The following is a 14,203-nucleotide window of genomic DNA, read 5'->3' as shown; positions in this document are numbered from 1 at the left end:
CCAGCCCCAGTCGCGGTCCCGCGCACGCGCGCGCACTCACAGCTCAGCCACGATTGCTCAGGAGCGCGTCCACGCCCTAAAAGCAAGGCGCTTAACCAATCACTGCAGCCGCGTGGGGCATCACGGGAACTCCGGGGCTATAAAAGACCTGGTTGCTATTTTATGCTTCTCGGCTCACTCATCCTTTAAGCAAGCAGGGTGGGGCTAGTGCGCGTGCGCGGTTTTATTACTCCGCCCCAAACTGCCAACTCTTCGCGCAAGCGAAGTAGGTTCACCTTGCCTGGTTTACGCGTGCGTACTAATGGGCCTGGGCCCGGAAGACCAGACGCCTGCGCTGTGGGGACTACAGTGACAGTCCCCGGGGTGGGGCATGGGCCAGTCATGGCGGAGCCTTGGTCTGGGCAGTTCTTGCAGGCTCTACCGACCACGGTGCTGGGCGCGCTGGGCACCCTGGGCAGCGAGTTCCTGCGGGAGTGGGAGGCGCAGGACATGCGCGTGACCCTCTTCAAGCTGCTGCTACTGTGGTTGGTGTTAAGTCTCCTGGGCATCCAGCTGGCGTGGGGGTTCTACGGGAGCACGGTGACAGGGCTGTATCACCGCCCAGGTGAGGCTCCCCACCCCCACCGGACTGTACCATTGGGCTCCCCAGAACCCCCTAGACTACCACTGGTCCCCTGAGAACCTTATCACAACTTAACGCTGTACCCTGACCCATGCCAACATACCATTTCATGCCAGAAACCCCGGTCCACCCATCACATTTTAACTATTCCCTTACACCTGCATCAGACACTACTAGTCCCTTTAGGGCCCCCACGAGACCACCAGACAACACCACTGGGCTGATACCTGCTCAGATCCCCACCCTCAGCCTGCTGCAGCTCTGGATGTGTTCCTGCCCCCAGGTCTGGGCGGCCAGAATGGATCCACACCTGATGGCTCCACGCATTTCACTTCGTGGTGAGTAAATCTGTGCCCATGGCAACCCCATGCTTGGCAGGCAGAGGACACACCTGTGCTGGGAACAGGGACAGGGGCAGGAAGTTCTTAGGGCAGGAGTCCGCCAGTTTAGTGGGCTTTGCAGCAAGCTCCAAGGCCTGCAAGTGGAGCTCAGGCTTCGAGTGACACCAATTTCTGAACAGCCCATCAATAGGCTGTTCAGCAACCTGTGAGGTGGTGATTTCAGAGATGAAATGGCAAGTCTGTTGGGTTCCACTCTACTGCAAGCCCCTCAATTAGGAAGGTAGGAGCCTCTGTCCTTATTGCACTGACTGGCCTCATCAGGGTCAGCCTCCTCATCTGTAAAACCAAATCACTAATCAGAGCATTCGTTCAACTAATCTCTGAGCTCCTACCATATGACAGGGCCACACTAGGTCCAGAGAACAAGGATAACCCAGGCCCTGTTTACAGGGGGAGCCAGAGAAAGGGGCAGCAAAAAATAATAAAAATAAAAGGGAAGGGGCAGCAGAGCAGGGGGTGAGGGCGGTCAGAGTTTTCTCCCCAAACAGACAGCTAAGCTGAGGGCAAAGGCTAGGAAGTGGTTAAGTGTACCAGGCCGAGAATGGATAGCACGAGAGCCAGGGCAAGAACAAGGGTGTCATATTGGAAGACTAGACAAGGCTGTGACACTGCAGCTCAAACATGAAGGCATGGAGGGACCATGAAACCCTATCCTAAATCTCAGGAAACTATTGAAGGACTCAGCAAGGCTATGGCCTGATCTAACTTGTCTTTGTGACGGCCTGCTTCATGGCAAGAAGATAAAGGGGTCCAACAGAGAAGGCAAGAGGCCAGTTAGGAGGCTTGCCGCTGCCCAGGTCCTGGGCAACTGGGGAAAGACAGGAACACCGTGATAAGGCGAGGAACCAGGAGGAAGAATGTGTTGGCAAGAGACAGGTGGGGGACCCAGTGTGGGCCGTGGGAACTCAGTAGAGAGGTCTAGGTTGTAGTGTGGCCTTACTGAGCCCACCTCAGCCCATAAAGGGCTAGAGAGCCAATCAGGAACTGTTAGGCTGCCTGGGAATAACCCCTCTCTTCTCTCCATCACTTTTAGGGAAACAACAGCAAACGAACCTCTCAAAACCCACAGAGAATAAGGGAAGGCAGCAGAGGGATCTCCAGGGACATCACCGGGTCTGCTGGTTCCCACACTGGGTTCTGCTGCTGCCCAGACCCCAGAGACAACGACAGGGAGGTCAAGGTTGGGGGCAGGGAGTACCCCAGTGCTTGCAGGCCTGGGCCTCCACTGCGCTTGGCCTTGCCTCCAGCAGCTCCAGGCATTGGGCCAGTAAAGTTTGCCTCTACCCTGATCTGGGTGCCTTAAGGAGAAGGCATGCTCCTCCCTCCTCTCTTAGGGGTAAGCTCAGAAGCCTCTGGGTTGGAGAGGCCAACAGTCCATTTTCTGCCTTGGCTTTTTCCTGTCCCTCTTCCCATCCCCCTGGGATGTGACCCCATAGAAATTTGTCCTGAGAGGAAACTTGAGGTTGACCAGCTCTGGGATTTGTAAGGGAAGCCTGTTTTCCCCTAAGCTCTAGGTTTCTTGAATTTGTTTTTGCTTTGTTGGCAGGGAGCCAGGGAATTCTGGACTGGACATGGCCTTACACTGTGTAGTTACTTAGCTGGCCCATTCAAGTGTAAGGCAGGGGGAGCTGGCACCAAACTGGACTTGGAGGCACCACACACCCACCTCCCTGGCCCATCCAGAGCTTTCCAGGTGTGAGTCAGGCTATGAAAATAGTCTTTTCCTGGATATCAACTCATTCATACTCCTCTGTCCTTCTTGTTGGGAAGCTAGGTGCCTGAAAGAGGCTGAGCCCCGGGGGGTGGCCTTCCACCCCCACCGTTTTTAAGTGCCCATGGGGTTGTACCCTGCCCCCTCACAGGGAGACACTAAGCAGTTAGTGAGGAGTTGCCCTATCCCACCACGCCCTGCAGCTTCATCACTTCCCATCTTGACCCAGAGCCACAGGAGCCTCATCCTAAGAGGCCACGGTCTCCCCACTGGCACCATCTCAGCCCCCAAGAACCGTCAGCCGGGAAGAGCCCCGGGCCTGCCACCTACACTGTGGGCCGGGACAGCTTACAAAGGTCAGCCTTTGTAAGCGGCACATGCACTTTCTGAAAGCAGCGTACCGCTAGAACTGCCTCCGAAGGCCATACTCCTACCTGCTTCTGCTGCGCCACCAGCTACCTCAGTGTCCCGCCGCCTGCTTCCTCTATTAGAGGTCACATTTCCATCCAGCAGCCTTTGGCTGGTCACCTTGGCAGCAGAGGTGCACTGGAAGTAGGACCACACTGAACTGATGTACGTGGACCTCCTCCGGAGCTACCTTCTGACTGGTAGCATGACAGTTTTGTAGCCCCGGCCCTGCCCATTGACACCACCCCACAGAACCAGGGTCTCACGTTTCACCCCAGGTTCAACTGAGGATGTAGCTTATTAAACATGGAAGTGCATCAGCTGTGTGATTATTGAGACAGGACAAGGGTGTGCATGCACAGGGGAGACTGGAGAGGGAACATTGCCCCTCAGCGCCCAGAATGCAACGACTTGCAGAGGTGGAGAGGTGACACCAGCTCCCTGGAGGAGCAGTGGTGAGTGCCTGACAGGGAGGGGCACTATCATTCGTTTTTATAGACCTGCTCCTCTCGGGGAGAACCCACTCTGAGCCTGCCTCAGAGGCCAGGCAAGCAGACATTGGGCTGGCACCCCAAGAACCATGTGGACAAAGGACAATGAAGCTAGACACTGGCAAGCAAGAAGAAAAGGAAGCTCGTTTAATGTTTTTTTAGAGGTCAGTGGAGTCCAGTAATGGGCACCAGGGGCAAAGGGCAGCCAGGGTAAGTCAAGTCCAGGAGAAGGCCCAGCCTGTCCTACAACAGCCCTGGGGCTCAGGACAGGTGGTGAGCCTGGCATGGTTTGCTACTGGGCAGCAGGCTGGGCTAACTTGGGAATGTGGAAGAGTGAGTCTGTGCCTCCTCAGCTGTCCCCGAGTTTACACAGGCACAGCAGCCCTACAGGGCCAGCCCTTGGTGAGTCAGGAATCATTCCTACCCAGGGAGAGGCCCCAGTCTGCATTCATGGAAAGTAAACTGAAGGAGGTGGCTGGCACTACCCAAGGTAATAAGCCCCTTGCAGTGTGAGAAACCATGGTGAGGTAGGCTGGGCGGGCCTTATCCCCTCCCTAAATGTGAACCTCTGCTCCACAGCCAGCACGTGGCAGAGTGGAAGGGACAGATGCCGAACTAAAGCTTCCCACAGCCCTCCAGCAGGCAGACGAGAACAGGGTCCGTGGAACCACAGGCTGACATTGCATGAGCTGGTCCCTTGCTCTTAAAGTTAGAGAGGCACAGGAGGGGGGTGGGAACAGGTGTTATGGGCCGCCCTCAACCAGATAACCAGAACCAACCTCCACCCTAGCCACCTACCCCCAATGTATTCAGCTTCAGCTTCTTGACTAACCCTTGTAGAATGCCCTCCAGGTCCAGGCTCCTGGATGGGAGGGGCCCTGTCCCAAGCCACTTTCACTTGAGGGTATAGTAATTTGTGGTCACAAAAGGCATCTTGCTGACCACAGCCATTTGCTGCTTCCGCCGCACCTCTACCAGCAGCGGGGTACCTGGCCGACTGTACTCATAGGGCACATAACCCATGGCCACATTCTTCTTCAGGCAGGGAGAGGGGCAGCCACTGGTCACAGCACCTGTGTGAGCAGAGGCCGTATGTCAGCATCACCTTGCCAGTCCAATGCCCACCTTCCTGGGGAAGGGACAAGGGCCCTCCAACTTTTCTGGTCCACCTACCAATCACAGTGCCCTCTGTATTCAGGATGGGGCTGTGCACCCGCATCGGCGCCCCCTCACACATTAACCCCACACGTCTCCGCTGCACCTTGCCCTTCAGCTGGGCAACAATGACCGAGGCTCCAGGGAAATCCATGGCGGCTCGGCGGCGCTTCCCTGAAGCATGACACACCAGGATTAAGCCACAGTCCGTAAGACCCCTGGCCCCAGGAGATTAGTTACAAGGACCCCAAATAACATCCAACCAGCAGTGAGGGCCCTTTGCTCAGGTTCCCCCAAGCCCCATTTCTCCCCTGCAATGCAGTTAGCCACCCACATCCTGTCCCCAGCAACACCCAGAGGCTGTGCTGCCCACCTCAGCCTGCTGAAGATCCTCAGCGTCTAATGGGCAAAGCCACAATCGCACCTTCAGGGAAAGGAGGCTTAGGGAGGCTGAGTCACTTGCTCCAGGGTACACAACCTTGGGAGCAGTCATGGGCTGGCCACTCCAGCCTTTGGGATTCAGTCCCTGAGTGCTAGCCCAACTCACCCAATGTCCAGCTGAGGCTGCCTTCTACAGGTGTGGTGTGTTCATCGATGTCACTCCCATACAGGCAGAGGCCTGCCTCCAGGCGCAGGCTGTCCCGGGCCGCCAGCCCCGCCAGCTTCACCTCTGGGTTTTCCAGCAGAGCTGTTGCCAGGCGGGCTGCTGCCGCCGCCGGCACCGAGATCTGCATGCGACACCAGAGAGCAGGGGGCAACTGGCTCCAGAGTCCTGTGCCCTACACTACCCTACACCCACTTCTTGACATCTTGACATACCTCCACACCGTCCTCCCCTGTGTAGCCACAGCGGGTCACACGGCAGCCGGACACACCAAACACCTCCATCACAGCACTGGTCATGAAGGGCAATTTCCTCAGGTCATCTGCCACGCCGGCCTGCAAAACCTTTGCCGCAGTGGGGCCTAGGCCCAGGAAGCCAGTGACCCAGTGTCCAGGTCCCAGTTTCCCCTCAAAGCTGGACCTACTCAGGGGCCAGAATAAGCCCTGAGCAAAGTCCTACTCTGCAGGTCGGAGAGATGCTCTTGCTCACAGGCCCTAAGCCTTATAGCAGGTGGAGGGAGGGCCTAATTGCAAACTTAGAATTATGGCACACAAATACAACACCATCCACACCTCCCTCCTGGAATGGCCCCTGTGCTGAGCAGTCAAAAAAAGCCAGCAAGGCAAAGGTCAGCTCCAACCCTAGCCTGGCCTGCTCACCTTGCAGGGCTAGCAAGGCATTATCTACCACCTCCAGGCTCACGTCACTGCCCATGTTCTGAAGCTCCCTGACCTTGTCCTGAAAGGAAAGACAGAAACACCACATCAGCTTCTGGGATTACTGAGCACCTACTGCGGGCTGAGAGCTGAAGAGCTAAGGCAGAGTAAGCTGGGTTCCATCTTACAAGGTCATACAACTAAGTGGTAGGAATGACCCAAGCCCAGGTCTGCCAGTGTTCACATCGGGCTCCAGCCTCCACCTTCACCAGAGGGTGCTTGCTTGGGAACCAGGGCCAGTCTCACCTTCCCTACTCCCCCCATCACTGAAACCTGGCATTCTCCATGGAGGGCCCACTCTGGCCTGCTGTTCACTCACTCAAAGAGCCATTGTCTGAGCCCCTTGTCCCTGCCAGGTCTGTCCTGGACAACAAGGATGCTGCTCTGTGAGAAAAGAAGACAGGGTACCTAGAACACAGAGGGGCCGTACCTGCATGAGAGCCAAGTCCTTGTCCCAGCAGCCAGCGTTGGACACCACATACAGGTACCCCTCAGAGGTGCTGGTCACAATCAAGTCATCTAAGATGCCTCCAGCCTCATTGGTAAACAGCGACAGTGTCCCCTAGTGCCAAAGTGGAACATCTTTGCCTCCAGGTCCAGGAGGCCCAGGTCAAGTATGAGTCAGACACACCCCTGGCCCACTCAGCCACCACAATTCATGAACCCTCAGGCAAAGGGCTGGGAGGGGAGGAGGAGCAAGGAGCAAGGCTAGGCAAGCCCATGCCCCTGCCCAGCCCGGGGTTTTTGATCCTCATGCACCGAGAGAAGTTTTTTCCCCTTCCCCATCTTGGGAGACCTCCCTGACCTGGTGGGGCCTCTGCACTTCTCCCCACTCAGTACTGAGAGCCCCACTTCACACTTAATCCAGGACATCTAGGACTTACTTCATCCCACTCAGACCTGAGACAACTCAGTCCATGCCCCAAACCCCAAGACAGAGACTTCAAAGTCCATCCTGGTGATCCCATGAGTGCCACAGCAATACTCCAAAATACCGTGAGGCTGGCCTCACAGCCTCCCCACTGGATGGACACAGCCTGAGTTTGCGAGATCGCATGAATCACCTGGGGATCTTGTTAAAACGCAGGTTCTGATTCAGCAGGTCTGGAGCAGGGCCTGAGAGTGTATTCTTAACAAGCTCTTGGTGATGATGAGGCTGCTGGATTAGGGACTACCTTTGCATTGCAAGGGGTCTGACAGCATGTAAGGTCACAAAACAGGACATAAACCTGGGTTTCTGGCTTTCCAGCCTGATGTGGTTAAGGACGGAATAAGCCCCCTCCCTGCAGATAACTGGACGTCTGGACATGACTCAGGGACCCCATCCCCCAAGACTGCAACCCCTGAGATGCTGTGTCTGAGCCTTGGCTGCGCCCTCACCCCTCCCATTTGCTGGCTCAAGACTAAGAACACCCACTGAGCAGAAATACGAGAGAAGAAGGACCCACCTGGTTTGGCCTTAGCTCTGCAATATCTCCAACCACTAGACTCTCCATCAGCTTCACCCGATCACAACCAAGTATCTTGGTCTGGGAAAGAAATCAAAAACCTCAGGCCACTGGGCAAGGAGGCACCCTCCCTGCTGTTCACAACCCAGTCCGACTCAGCCAAAATGCCTGAGCAGTCCTTTGATTCTGCAGGTGGCAGAGCCCCACCTTCTGATTCCCCCACCTCTGCCACCACAGGAGAGGGTGCAGTGGGGGAGGTTAGGAAACTTGAAAGGGCCCAGCACCATCCTGAAATACCCCCTTTTCCAAACCAACACCCAGGAGAGTCGATGGGAATGGGCGCCAGCCCTGGGGAACCCAGGACACAGAGGCACACCACTGAGTGGGAGCAGGCTGAAGAGATTAAAGAGGAGACAACCAAGAGACCCTCTGAGTTCATTTCCTGGGGGCCACAGTCTATGACACCGGGGACCTACCTCTTCTGCGAGGGTGGTGGCCCTTGGAATCCAGCTCCCCACAAAGCCAAGGGTTGCACCACTGTAGACGGGGAGGAAGCCCTGATTGGGCAGCTGGCGTGCTCCCCTGGCTCACCTGCAGCATGTGGGACACGTCAAAGAGCGAGCAGTGCCGGCGTGTGTGCAGGTGTGAGTCCACGTGGCTGTCCCGGTACTGCACAGGCAGACTCCAGCCTGCAAACGCCACCATCTTCCCACCATGCGCCAGGTGGAAGTCATAGAGTGGTGTCCTGCGGAGCACATCCTGCGGGTGGCTGGGTTCAGGGCCACCTGTCCCGGCCTCCACCCTCCTCCCTCCCCCACCTCCAAAATTGGCACCACGCCCCAGCACCCTCGATCCCACCTGTGCACAACTGAACGGACGGCCCAGGGCCGACGGGAGCGCCTTCAGCTGCAAGCCCAGATGGGCCACCACGCTCACTGCCCGCTGCATTGTTGCCCGCAACCGGTGCAGCCGGCGCACGGAGGCCGCCACTCTGCCAGGCACGCTGGGAGATGTAGTCCCGGCTCTGCTTGGACAGGTCTCTCTCCCACAAAGGGGATCAGAAGGGGCGGGCGGCCCCAAAGGCAGGCAGCCCCAAGGGCAGGCGGGGCTTTCGGGCAGTGTGCAGTAACTCCAATCTGCAGGGAAACAGCCCCAGGCACTTCCAGTTGATCTTCCAGGGCCGATTAGGCGGTCCAAACCAGTCAAGCTGCTCCGAGACAGAGCTGGGGGCTAGACCTCCCCTTGCTGACTGCCCTGCCTCCAGAAGGCCAAAGTTCTATAAAGGGCCAAAAGGCCTGAATTGCGCATTCAGGACATCAGGAGTGTAGGGTCACATGGGAGGAGGGGAGGGGGTGGAGAGGACGCAGGAGGGTGGAGCCGGCCTGGCAGGCGGAGCACATCAGTAATCTGGCCTCTAGTGAGGGTCTCCGGCTTTCGCGCTGGGAGGACACAGGCAGCCAGTAGTCTTGCTTTCCACAACTATTTATTGATCTTGCTGCACACTAGGCCCTGTGCTGGGTATGAATGAAGCACAGTCCCCACCACCGCCCCAGGGACCTCCCCCCACTCTCTGACACACACACATTCTCTCTCTCACACTCTCTCTGAGGGCTGCTACTCCCTGAGTACAGGATTGTGGTCATTACCCTCCTAACAGAAGCTGAATGGGGCAACACCTGCAAGAACTCTGGTAAGAGCACAGGGTGGCCACCAAAAGGGGGCTGACCTTCCTCCAGAAAGCTTTTGAGCCCCACAGATGTCCCATTTTCCAGGTCTAGCACAAGTTACAGTACTGCTGCGGCATCACAGCCCCGGGGGGCAAAGCCAGGAAACAACAGAAAAGGAAGACTTTCTCGTAAGAGCAGCCTGCCTTATTCAGCAGCAGGCCTGGGGTTGTAGCAGCCCTCAGCCTCTCTGAGAGCGCTCACCTGGACCCACACCCTACCAAGGCTGATCTTTCATCACACTGAGCATGACTCTTGGAAGGGGGCAGCTGGGAAAATGGACAAGAACGTGCGTTGGGCACAAAGGTCCCGGAACTCATTCTCGCACCCTGGCCTTGCCGGAGGCACCTGCCCAGGCTGGATGGGCAGACCCATTTGAACACGCATCCAGGAGCAAGCTCAGGGACCAAGGGGTTCAGGCTGCCCAAATCCCCAGCTTTGCTCCCTAGGCAGGCAGCAGGTAGTTAAGACAGGAAATTTCTTCTTAGGGGCGTAACACAAAGGGAAAGAAGACCACTAGGGGGCGCAGAAGGAAGAAATGGGCTCCTGTTTTTCCCTCAAGCTTCCAAACTACCTGAGTGCGAAGACTACAGCAAGCAGCCTTCCAGCAACAGCTAGAGCAGGTTTAGTAGGTCACCCCAACCCACTGCACTCAGGGTGAAGGAGCAGGCAGGAGTCTGGAATGTGCATGTTGGCAGAAGGAGCAGAGGGCACAAGGGGATTCTTAGTATGTAGAACTGAAATGTTTTTAGGGTAGGAAAAGGAGTTTCAGGTTGCAGTCGGATGAGGACAGAGTGCACCCCTGCCAAGAGCTCATGCTGAAGCAACACAGTGAGCCCCCAGGAATCTTGAATCTGCGAACGTGGCCCAGACCCAGTGAACATGCAGGCAACACTCGGAATGCACAGGGAAAGCACTCCAGCCTCTGGTGGCCCAAACCGGGTCTGGGTGGGCACGGAAGGCCAACATCTTGGCTAACAGCCACAGTTCAGGTGTAGGAGAGCAAGTTCAGGTCGTAACAGCCATCCACCTGCAACACAAAAGACCATGAGATCTGACCCGCTCAGGGCAATGGGAGCAAAGCAGAGGGAAGCAATCACTCACATCAAAGCGGCCGATCCTTGTGGAGGTGTGACTGGCCCGGATCATCTCTGTCAGCGCCCACATCTGCTGCACCTCGGAGGATACCCTGCTGGGGTCTGGGAGACCCTGCTCCAGAAGGAGGGGTCAGTGGCCATGGGTATCTCCCCAGCAGTGCCCTTAAAGCTCCAGAGAGACCAAGTTGGGCTATGGGGCCCTCCAACTGAGACCAGTAACATTCCCAGGTGACTTGCAAAACATGAGGTTGGGGCCCCATGTGCAGGACGCAGCCCAGCCCCATTCAGATATGCCTCAAATCCAATGGACCCCCCAAGAGGAAGATGGCACAGTGAACAAAGGGCCCTGGGTCCAGCCCCAAATTCTTGTAGAAAGAGGCCCGCCTGGGCCTGTGCTGGACACAAGAGCTTTTCACACATGGTTCTGACCCACGATGAGGGCTTACCTCAATGAGGGGAGCAGGCTGCTCACGAGGCACTGGGTGGGAGAGCCACTTGGGGAAGGTCATGGAGGGACTCTGCAAAGCAAAGGCATACGGCCCTGAAGGAGGCAGAATGGAAAAGCCCTAGGACCAGATTTCAAGGTCCTCAGAGAAGAGAGAAGGGCACCTGAGCTTCAAGGCTGAGCTTCAGGGGTCCAAGAGGTCCAAGGGGGCAGTCAGACTACCTAAGAGTTTAGAGACTACCTAAGCTCTTCTGCGATGCAGGAAGCCCCAGGAACACAAGGAACAGAAGCATCTCCCAGCACTTGAAGACTCAAGCTCTGAGAGAGGCAGGTGGCCTCAAAGGTCAGAGGATATGAAGACATGACCTCACCTCTCACCCTTAGCTTCCAACATTCCCTCCTGGCTAATTTCCTTCTGAGTCTTACCGTCCACTCCCAGCCCCACACCCAGCTCTCCTAGCCATAGCTAAGAGCCTCCGAGAGAAAGAGCCAACCAACAGCCCTGAGCTGGCCACTTACCTTTGGTCCCTGCTGGTAAATCTGCAGTTCCTCCACTGTGAAAGACACCCACAGTGGTGATGGCTGTCGCAGAATCAGGCGCAGCTCCAGTACTCTGGCCATGTCACACAGCATCTGACATAGATACACACACACAAGGACCCAGCGAGGCCCTAGCTCACTGCCCAAGAGCCTCCCAATCAGCAGTGAGCCAAGACACTGCCTCCCCAGGCCTTTAGGAAGGAAAGAACAGTAATCCCTCTGAGGTACAATCCCAGGCCAGCCTTACCTCCCCTCTTCCCTCCAGGTATCCTGGTCCAATCCCCAGGCCCCCTGAGAGCCCTCATCTGGACTTCCCTAGCCATGCTGAGTCCCAGCTGACCTGGTGCTTGAACAACGATACATACTCCTGGGCTCCCTCCTCACTGTGCGGGTCGGGCATGAGGCAGTAGTCCCGCAGGCAAGTCACCCACTTCGCCGGGGTGTGCGTTGAGCTGTGCTGCCGAACACGGATGCTCAGAAAGGCTGTGTAGTAATTCTTAAACATGATCTCCTGTAACTAGAGCACACACAACCCACCATGACAAATCAGACCCAGGCCCAGGGCCTGAGAGGCTCAAATGAACCATGTACCATCTCCTCCTCCCCTTAGGAATGTACTCGTCTACCAATCTAGCAATTTCAACAAGCATCCACTAGGGCCCAAAGACAATTTCACTTTCCTAGAAGAGCTCACAGTCCAAATGAGCAGGTCATGCAAATAAACCATGACCGCAGATCTTTTTCACAAGTCTAAGATGCTGCCAGAACCTTAACTCTGGAGAAGGCAGAAAATGTACAGATGAGGCCTCAAAAAGGAGGAGTTCACCAAGTGGACTGGGACAGAGAGAGTGTAAAAGTATCATAAGCAGGGGCGCCTGGGTGGCTCAGTCATTAGCGTCTGCCTTCAGCACAGGTCATGATCCCAGGGTCCTGGGATGGAGCCCTGCATTGGGCTCCCTGCTCCTTGGGAAGCCTGCTTCTCCCTCTCCCACTCCTCCTGCTTGTGTTCCCTCTCTCGCTGTGTCTCTGTCAAATAAATAAATAAAAATCTTAAAAAAAAAAAATTATCATAAGCAAAGGGGCACCAAAGGATGAAACAGCAGTGATTCAGCCTGGCTACAGCAATTCTCATCACTGGACACTCATCAGAATCACCCAAAGAAGGTTTGGTTTTTGTTTTTTTGTTTTTAATATAAATGTACAGGCTCCACCCAGACATAATGAATCAGTATTTACAGGGTTGGGCCCTTTAATGAAGTTTCCCAGCTTATGGTAAGGAACAGCTTGGAAGAGGACCACACACTATGGGACAAAGTGCATGGGGTCAAAAGGCAGGCAGGGCACAGACACAGAGTGGCTCCGAATGCCAAGCCATCAGAAAGTGGACTTTGTTCTCTGCGCTGAGGCCTTGTAGTGTCAGTCACTCTGCCCGCAGATGTGGACGGGCAACTGGAGATTGGAAACTGGCGCCACTGGGATGATCCTGAGGAGCAATGTGCTGAACCTGACCTCCAGCAGGGACTGTAGGGAATGGACAGGAGGCAGGTTTGGGGGTAACTCATTGTCTAATGATCCCCAGCCCAGTGGCCAGGAACAAAATGACCTTTCACCTCTGTTTGGTTCACAATTGTATTTCCAGCATCACCCTACTATCTTGGCACTTCTACGCCTGCCCTGTCCTGGACATCGGGGAGAGTCGTTGAAGAGAACGGGACAGAAATCCGCATTCTAGTAAATATGTGTTTACTGAAGTAATAAATAAATGATTAACTGATTTGCAAGGGCGAGGACGCTGCAGAGGCTTTCGGTAAAAGATTAAATGCCTGGGACACGCCCGAGTTCCCAGGTCAGCCCCGCCCAGGAGCCCCGGTCGCGCCCACGGGGCTTGCTCACCTCGAAGGGCGCGACGCTGGGGAAAGTGACATCGATGACCAGCACACCAGGCCGGCCTTGGGAGGTCCGCACGTCGCCCACCTGCAAGGCCACCGTGCCTTTCACATGGCAGGGCACCGACACGCGGGACATAGCGTCAGCAGCCTCAACCAAGCCCAACTGCCGCTCCTGGCCTCTGACCACTGGTCCTTCCCGGCGTCCCCGGCAGAGCCCCAAGAACTACAACTCCCGGAAAGACTCGCGCTGGGCCAGCTCAGCCAATTACTGATGCTCTGGGCTGGCCGGGAGTCGGAAGTGCCTGAGGAAGTGCTCCTTCAGCCAATCATGGCGCGAGCCTTCAAGAGCTCTGGGCCCTGCCCAGAAACGTCCGAGCCCTCCGGTATCGGAGCGATCCAGACCCTTCTCCGCCAGCCGATCTTGCTCCGTTACTTCCGCTGTGCGGGGCGGTGGTTAGTTAAAGCATATAAAGCCAGAGCACTAGTGAGCATAGTGCCCGGCAGACATTAATTCCGAAAATAGGTATGAACACCCCCCCCTTTTTTTTATGGACAAAGGATTTGAACAGATAATTCACAAAAGAATATAAATAGCGAATAAACCCATGAAAAGATGCTTAATACGATTATTCATCAGGGACATTCTAATCAGAACTCCCACAACCCCAAGGAAGAGGCTAAAATTAAAGACTGGCAAGGCTGTGGAGTGCTCCATTGATAATTTCCCACCATTTTGAAGAAGCTTGGCATTTCTTTAAAAACTAAATTCAAGGGCGCCTGGGTGGCTCAGTCGTTAAGCGTCTGCCTTTAGCTCAGGTCATGGTCCCAGGGTCCTGGGATCAAGCCCCGCATCGGGCTCCCTGCTCGGCGGGAAACCTGCTTCTCCCTCTGCCCCTCCTCCTGCTTGTGCACATGCTCTCTCTCCAATAAGCAATAAATTAAAAAAAAAAAA

The 14,203-nt window shown here is 55.8% G+C and overlaps 3 protein-coding genes across 7 annotated transcripts; 1 reads left to right on the top strand and 2 right to left on the bottom strand.

Moving 5' to 3' along the window:
- TCTA (T cell leukemia translocation altered) lies at positions 1-3,459 on the top strand. Of its 2 annotated transcripts, none has more exons than XM_045862381.3 (3): positions 1-604; positions 858-960; positions 2,057-3,459. In XM_045862381.3, the coding sequence occupies exons 1-3, from the start codon at positions 382-384 to the stop codon at positions 2,097-2,099; spliced, it is 369 nt and encodes a 122-aa protein (XP_045718337.1). In that variant the 5' UTR covers positions 1-381; the 3' UTR covers positions 2,100-3,459. The 2 variants fall into 2 exon arrangements, with proteins under 2 accessions (XP_045718337.1, XP_045718340.1); XM_045862384.3 differs by having other exon boundaries at positions 190-604; positions 906-960.
- Positions 3,460-3,760: 301 nt separating this feature from the next.
- AMT (aminomethyltransferase) lies at positions 3,761-8,734 on the bottom strand. Of its 3 annotated transcripts, none has more exons than XM_045862377.3 (9): positions 8,415-8,734; positions 8,148-8,315; positions 7,557-7,637; positions 6,539-6,670; positions 6,052-6,130; positions 5,608-5,753; positions 5,336-5,516; positions 4,807-4,962; positions 3,761-4,706 (listed from the first exon to the last, which is right to left on the bottom strand). In XM_045862377.3, exons 1-9 carry the CDS (start codon positions 8,502-8,504, stop codon positions 4,528-4,530), a joined length of 1,212 nt encoding a protein of 403 aa, XP_045718333.1. In that variant the 5' UTR covers positions 8,505-8,734; the 3' UTR covers positions 3,761-4,527. The 3 variants fall into 3 exon arrangements, with proteins under 3 accessions (XP_045718333.1, XP_054360725.1, XP_064452145.1); XM_054504750.2 differs by having other exon boundaries at positions 8,148-8,301; XM_064596075.1 differs by having other exon boundaries at positions 8,148-8,734.
- Positions 8,735-10,233: 1,499 nt separating this feature from the next.
- NICN1 (nicolin 1, tubulin polyglutamylase complex subunit) lies at positions 10,234-13,500 on the bottom strand. Of its 2 annotated transcripts, none has more exons than XM_045862378.3 (6): positions 13,256-13,500; positions 11,703-11,879; positions 11,342-11,455; positions 10,824-10,895; positions 10,385-10,489; positions 10,234-10,310 (listed from the first exon to the last, which is right to left on the bottom strand). In XM_045862378.3, the coding sequence occupies exons 1-6, from the start codon at positions 13,385-13,387 to the stop codon at positions 10,269-10,271; spliced, it is 642 nt and encodes a 213-aa protein (XP_045718334.1). In that variant the 5' UTR covers positions 13,388-13,500; the 3' UTR covers positions 10,234-10,268. The 2 variants fall into 2 exon arrangements, with proteins under 2 accessions (XP_045718334.1, XP_064452176.1); XM_064596106.1 differs by having other exon boundaries at positions 13,337-13,478.
- Positions 13,501-14,203: the final 703 nt, after the last annotated feature.

This window comes from Mirounga angustirostris, unplaced genomic scaffold (genome assembly GCF_029215605.1).
Source record: "Mirounga angustirostris isolate CCGP_5_RB_7025 unplaced genomic scaffold, mMirAng1.0.hap1 SCAF_1, whole genome shotgun sequence".
NCBI classification, from domain to species: Eukaryota; Metazoa; Chordata; class Mammalia; order Carnivora; family Phocidae; genus Mirounga; species Mirounga angustirostris.
This window is presented reverse-complemented; position numbering and strand designations above follow the sequence as displayed.

Coding starts and splice junctions, on each gene's coding strand:
- TCTA (XM_045862381.3), top strand. CDS start 382: ATGGCGGAGCCTTGGTCTGGGCAGTTCTTGCAGGCTCTACCGACCACG. Junction 605..857: donor AGGGCTGTATCACCGCCCAG/GTGAGGCTCCCC, acceptor ATACCTGCTCAG/ATCCCCACCCTCAGCCTGCT. Junction 961..2,056: donor TCCACGCATTTCACTTCGTG/GTGAGTAAATCT, acceptor CATCACTTTTAG/GGAAACAACAGCAAACGAAC.
- AMT (XM_064596075.1), bottom strand. CDS start 8,504: ATGCAGCGGGCAGTGAGCGTGGTGGCCCATCTGGGCTTGCAGCTGAAG. Junction 5,517..5,607: donor CAGGGGAGGACGGTGTGGAG/GTATGTCAAGAT, acceptor TGTCGCATGCAG/ATCTCGGTGCCGGCGGCGGC. Junction 4,963..5,335: donor CAGCCTCAGCTGGACATTGG/GTGAGTTGGGCT, acceptor GTCATGCTTCAG/GGAAGCGCCGCCGAGCCGCC.
- NICN1 (XM_045862378.3), bottom strand. CDS start 13,387: ATGTCCCGCGTGTCGGTGCCCTGCCATGTGAAAGGCACGGTGGCCTTG. Junction 11,880..13,255: donor CCAGCGTCGCGCCCTTCGAG/GTGAGCAAGCCC, acceptor TGTGTGCTCTAG/TTACAGGAGATCATGTTTAA. Junction 10,490..10,823: donor AGCCTGCTCCCCTCATTGAG/GTAAGCCCTCAT, acceptor CTTCTGGAGCAG/GGTCTCCCAGACCCCAGCAG.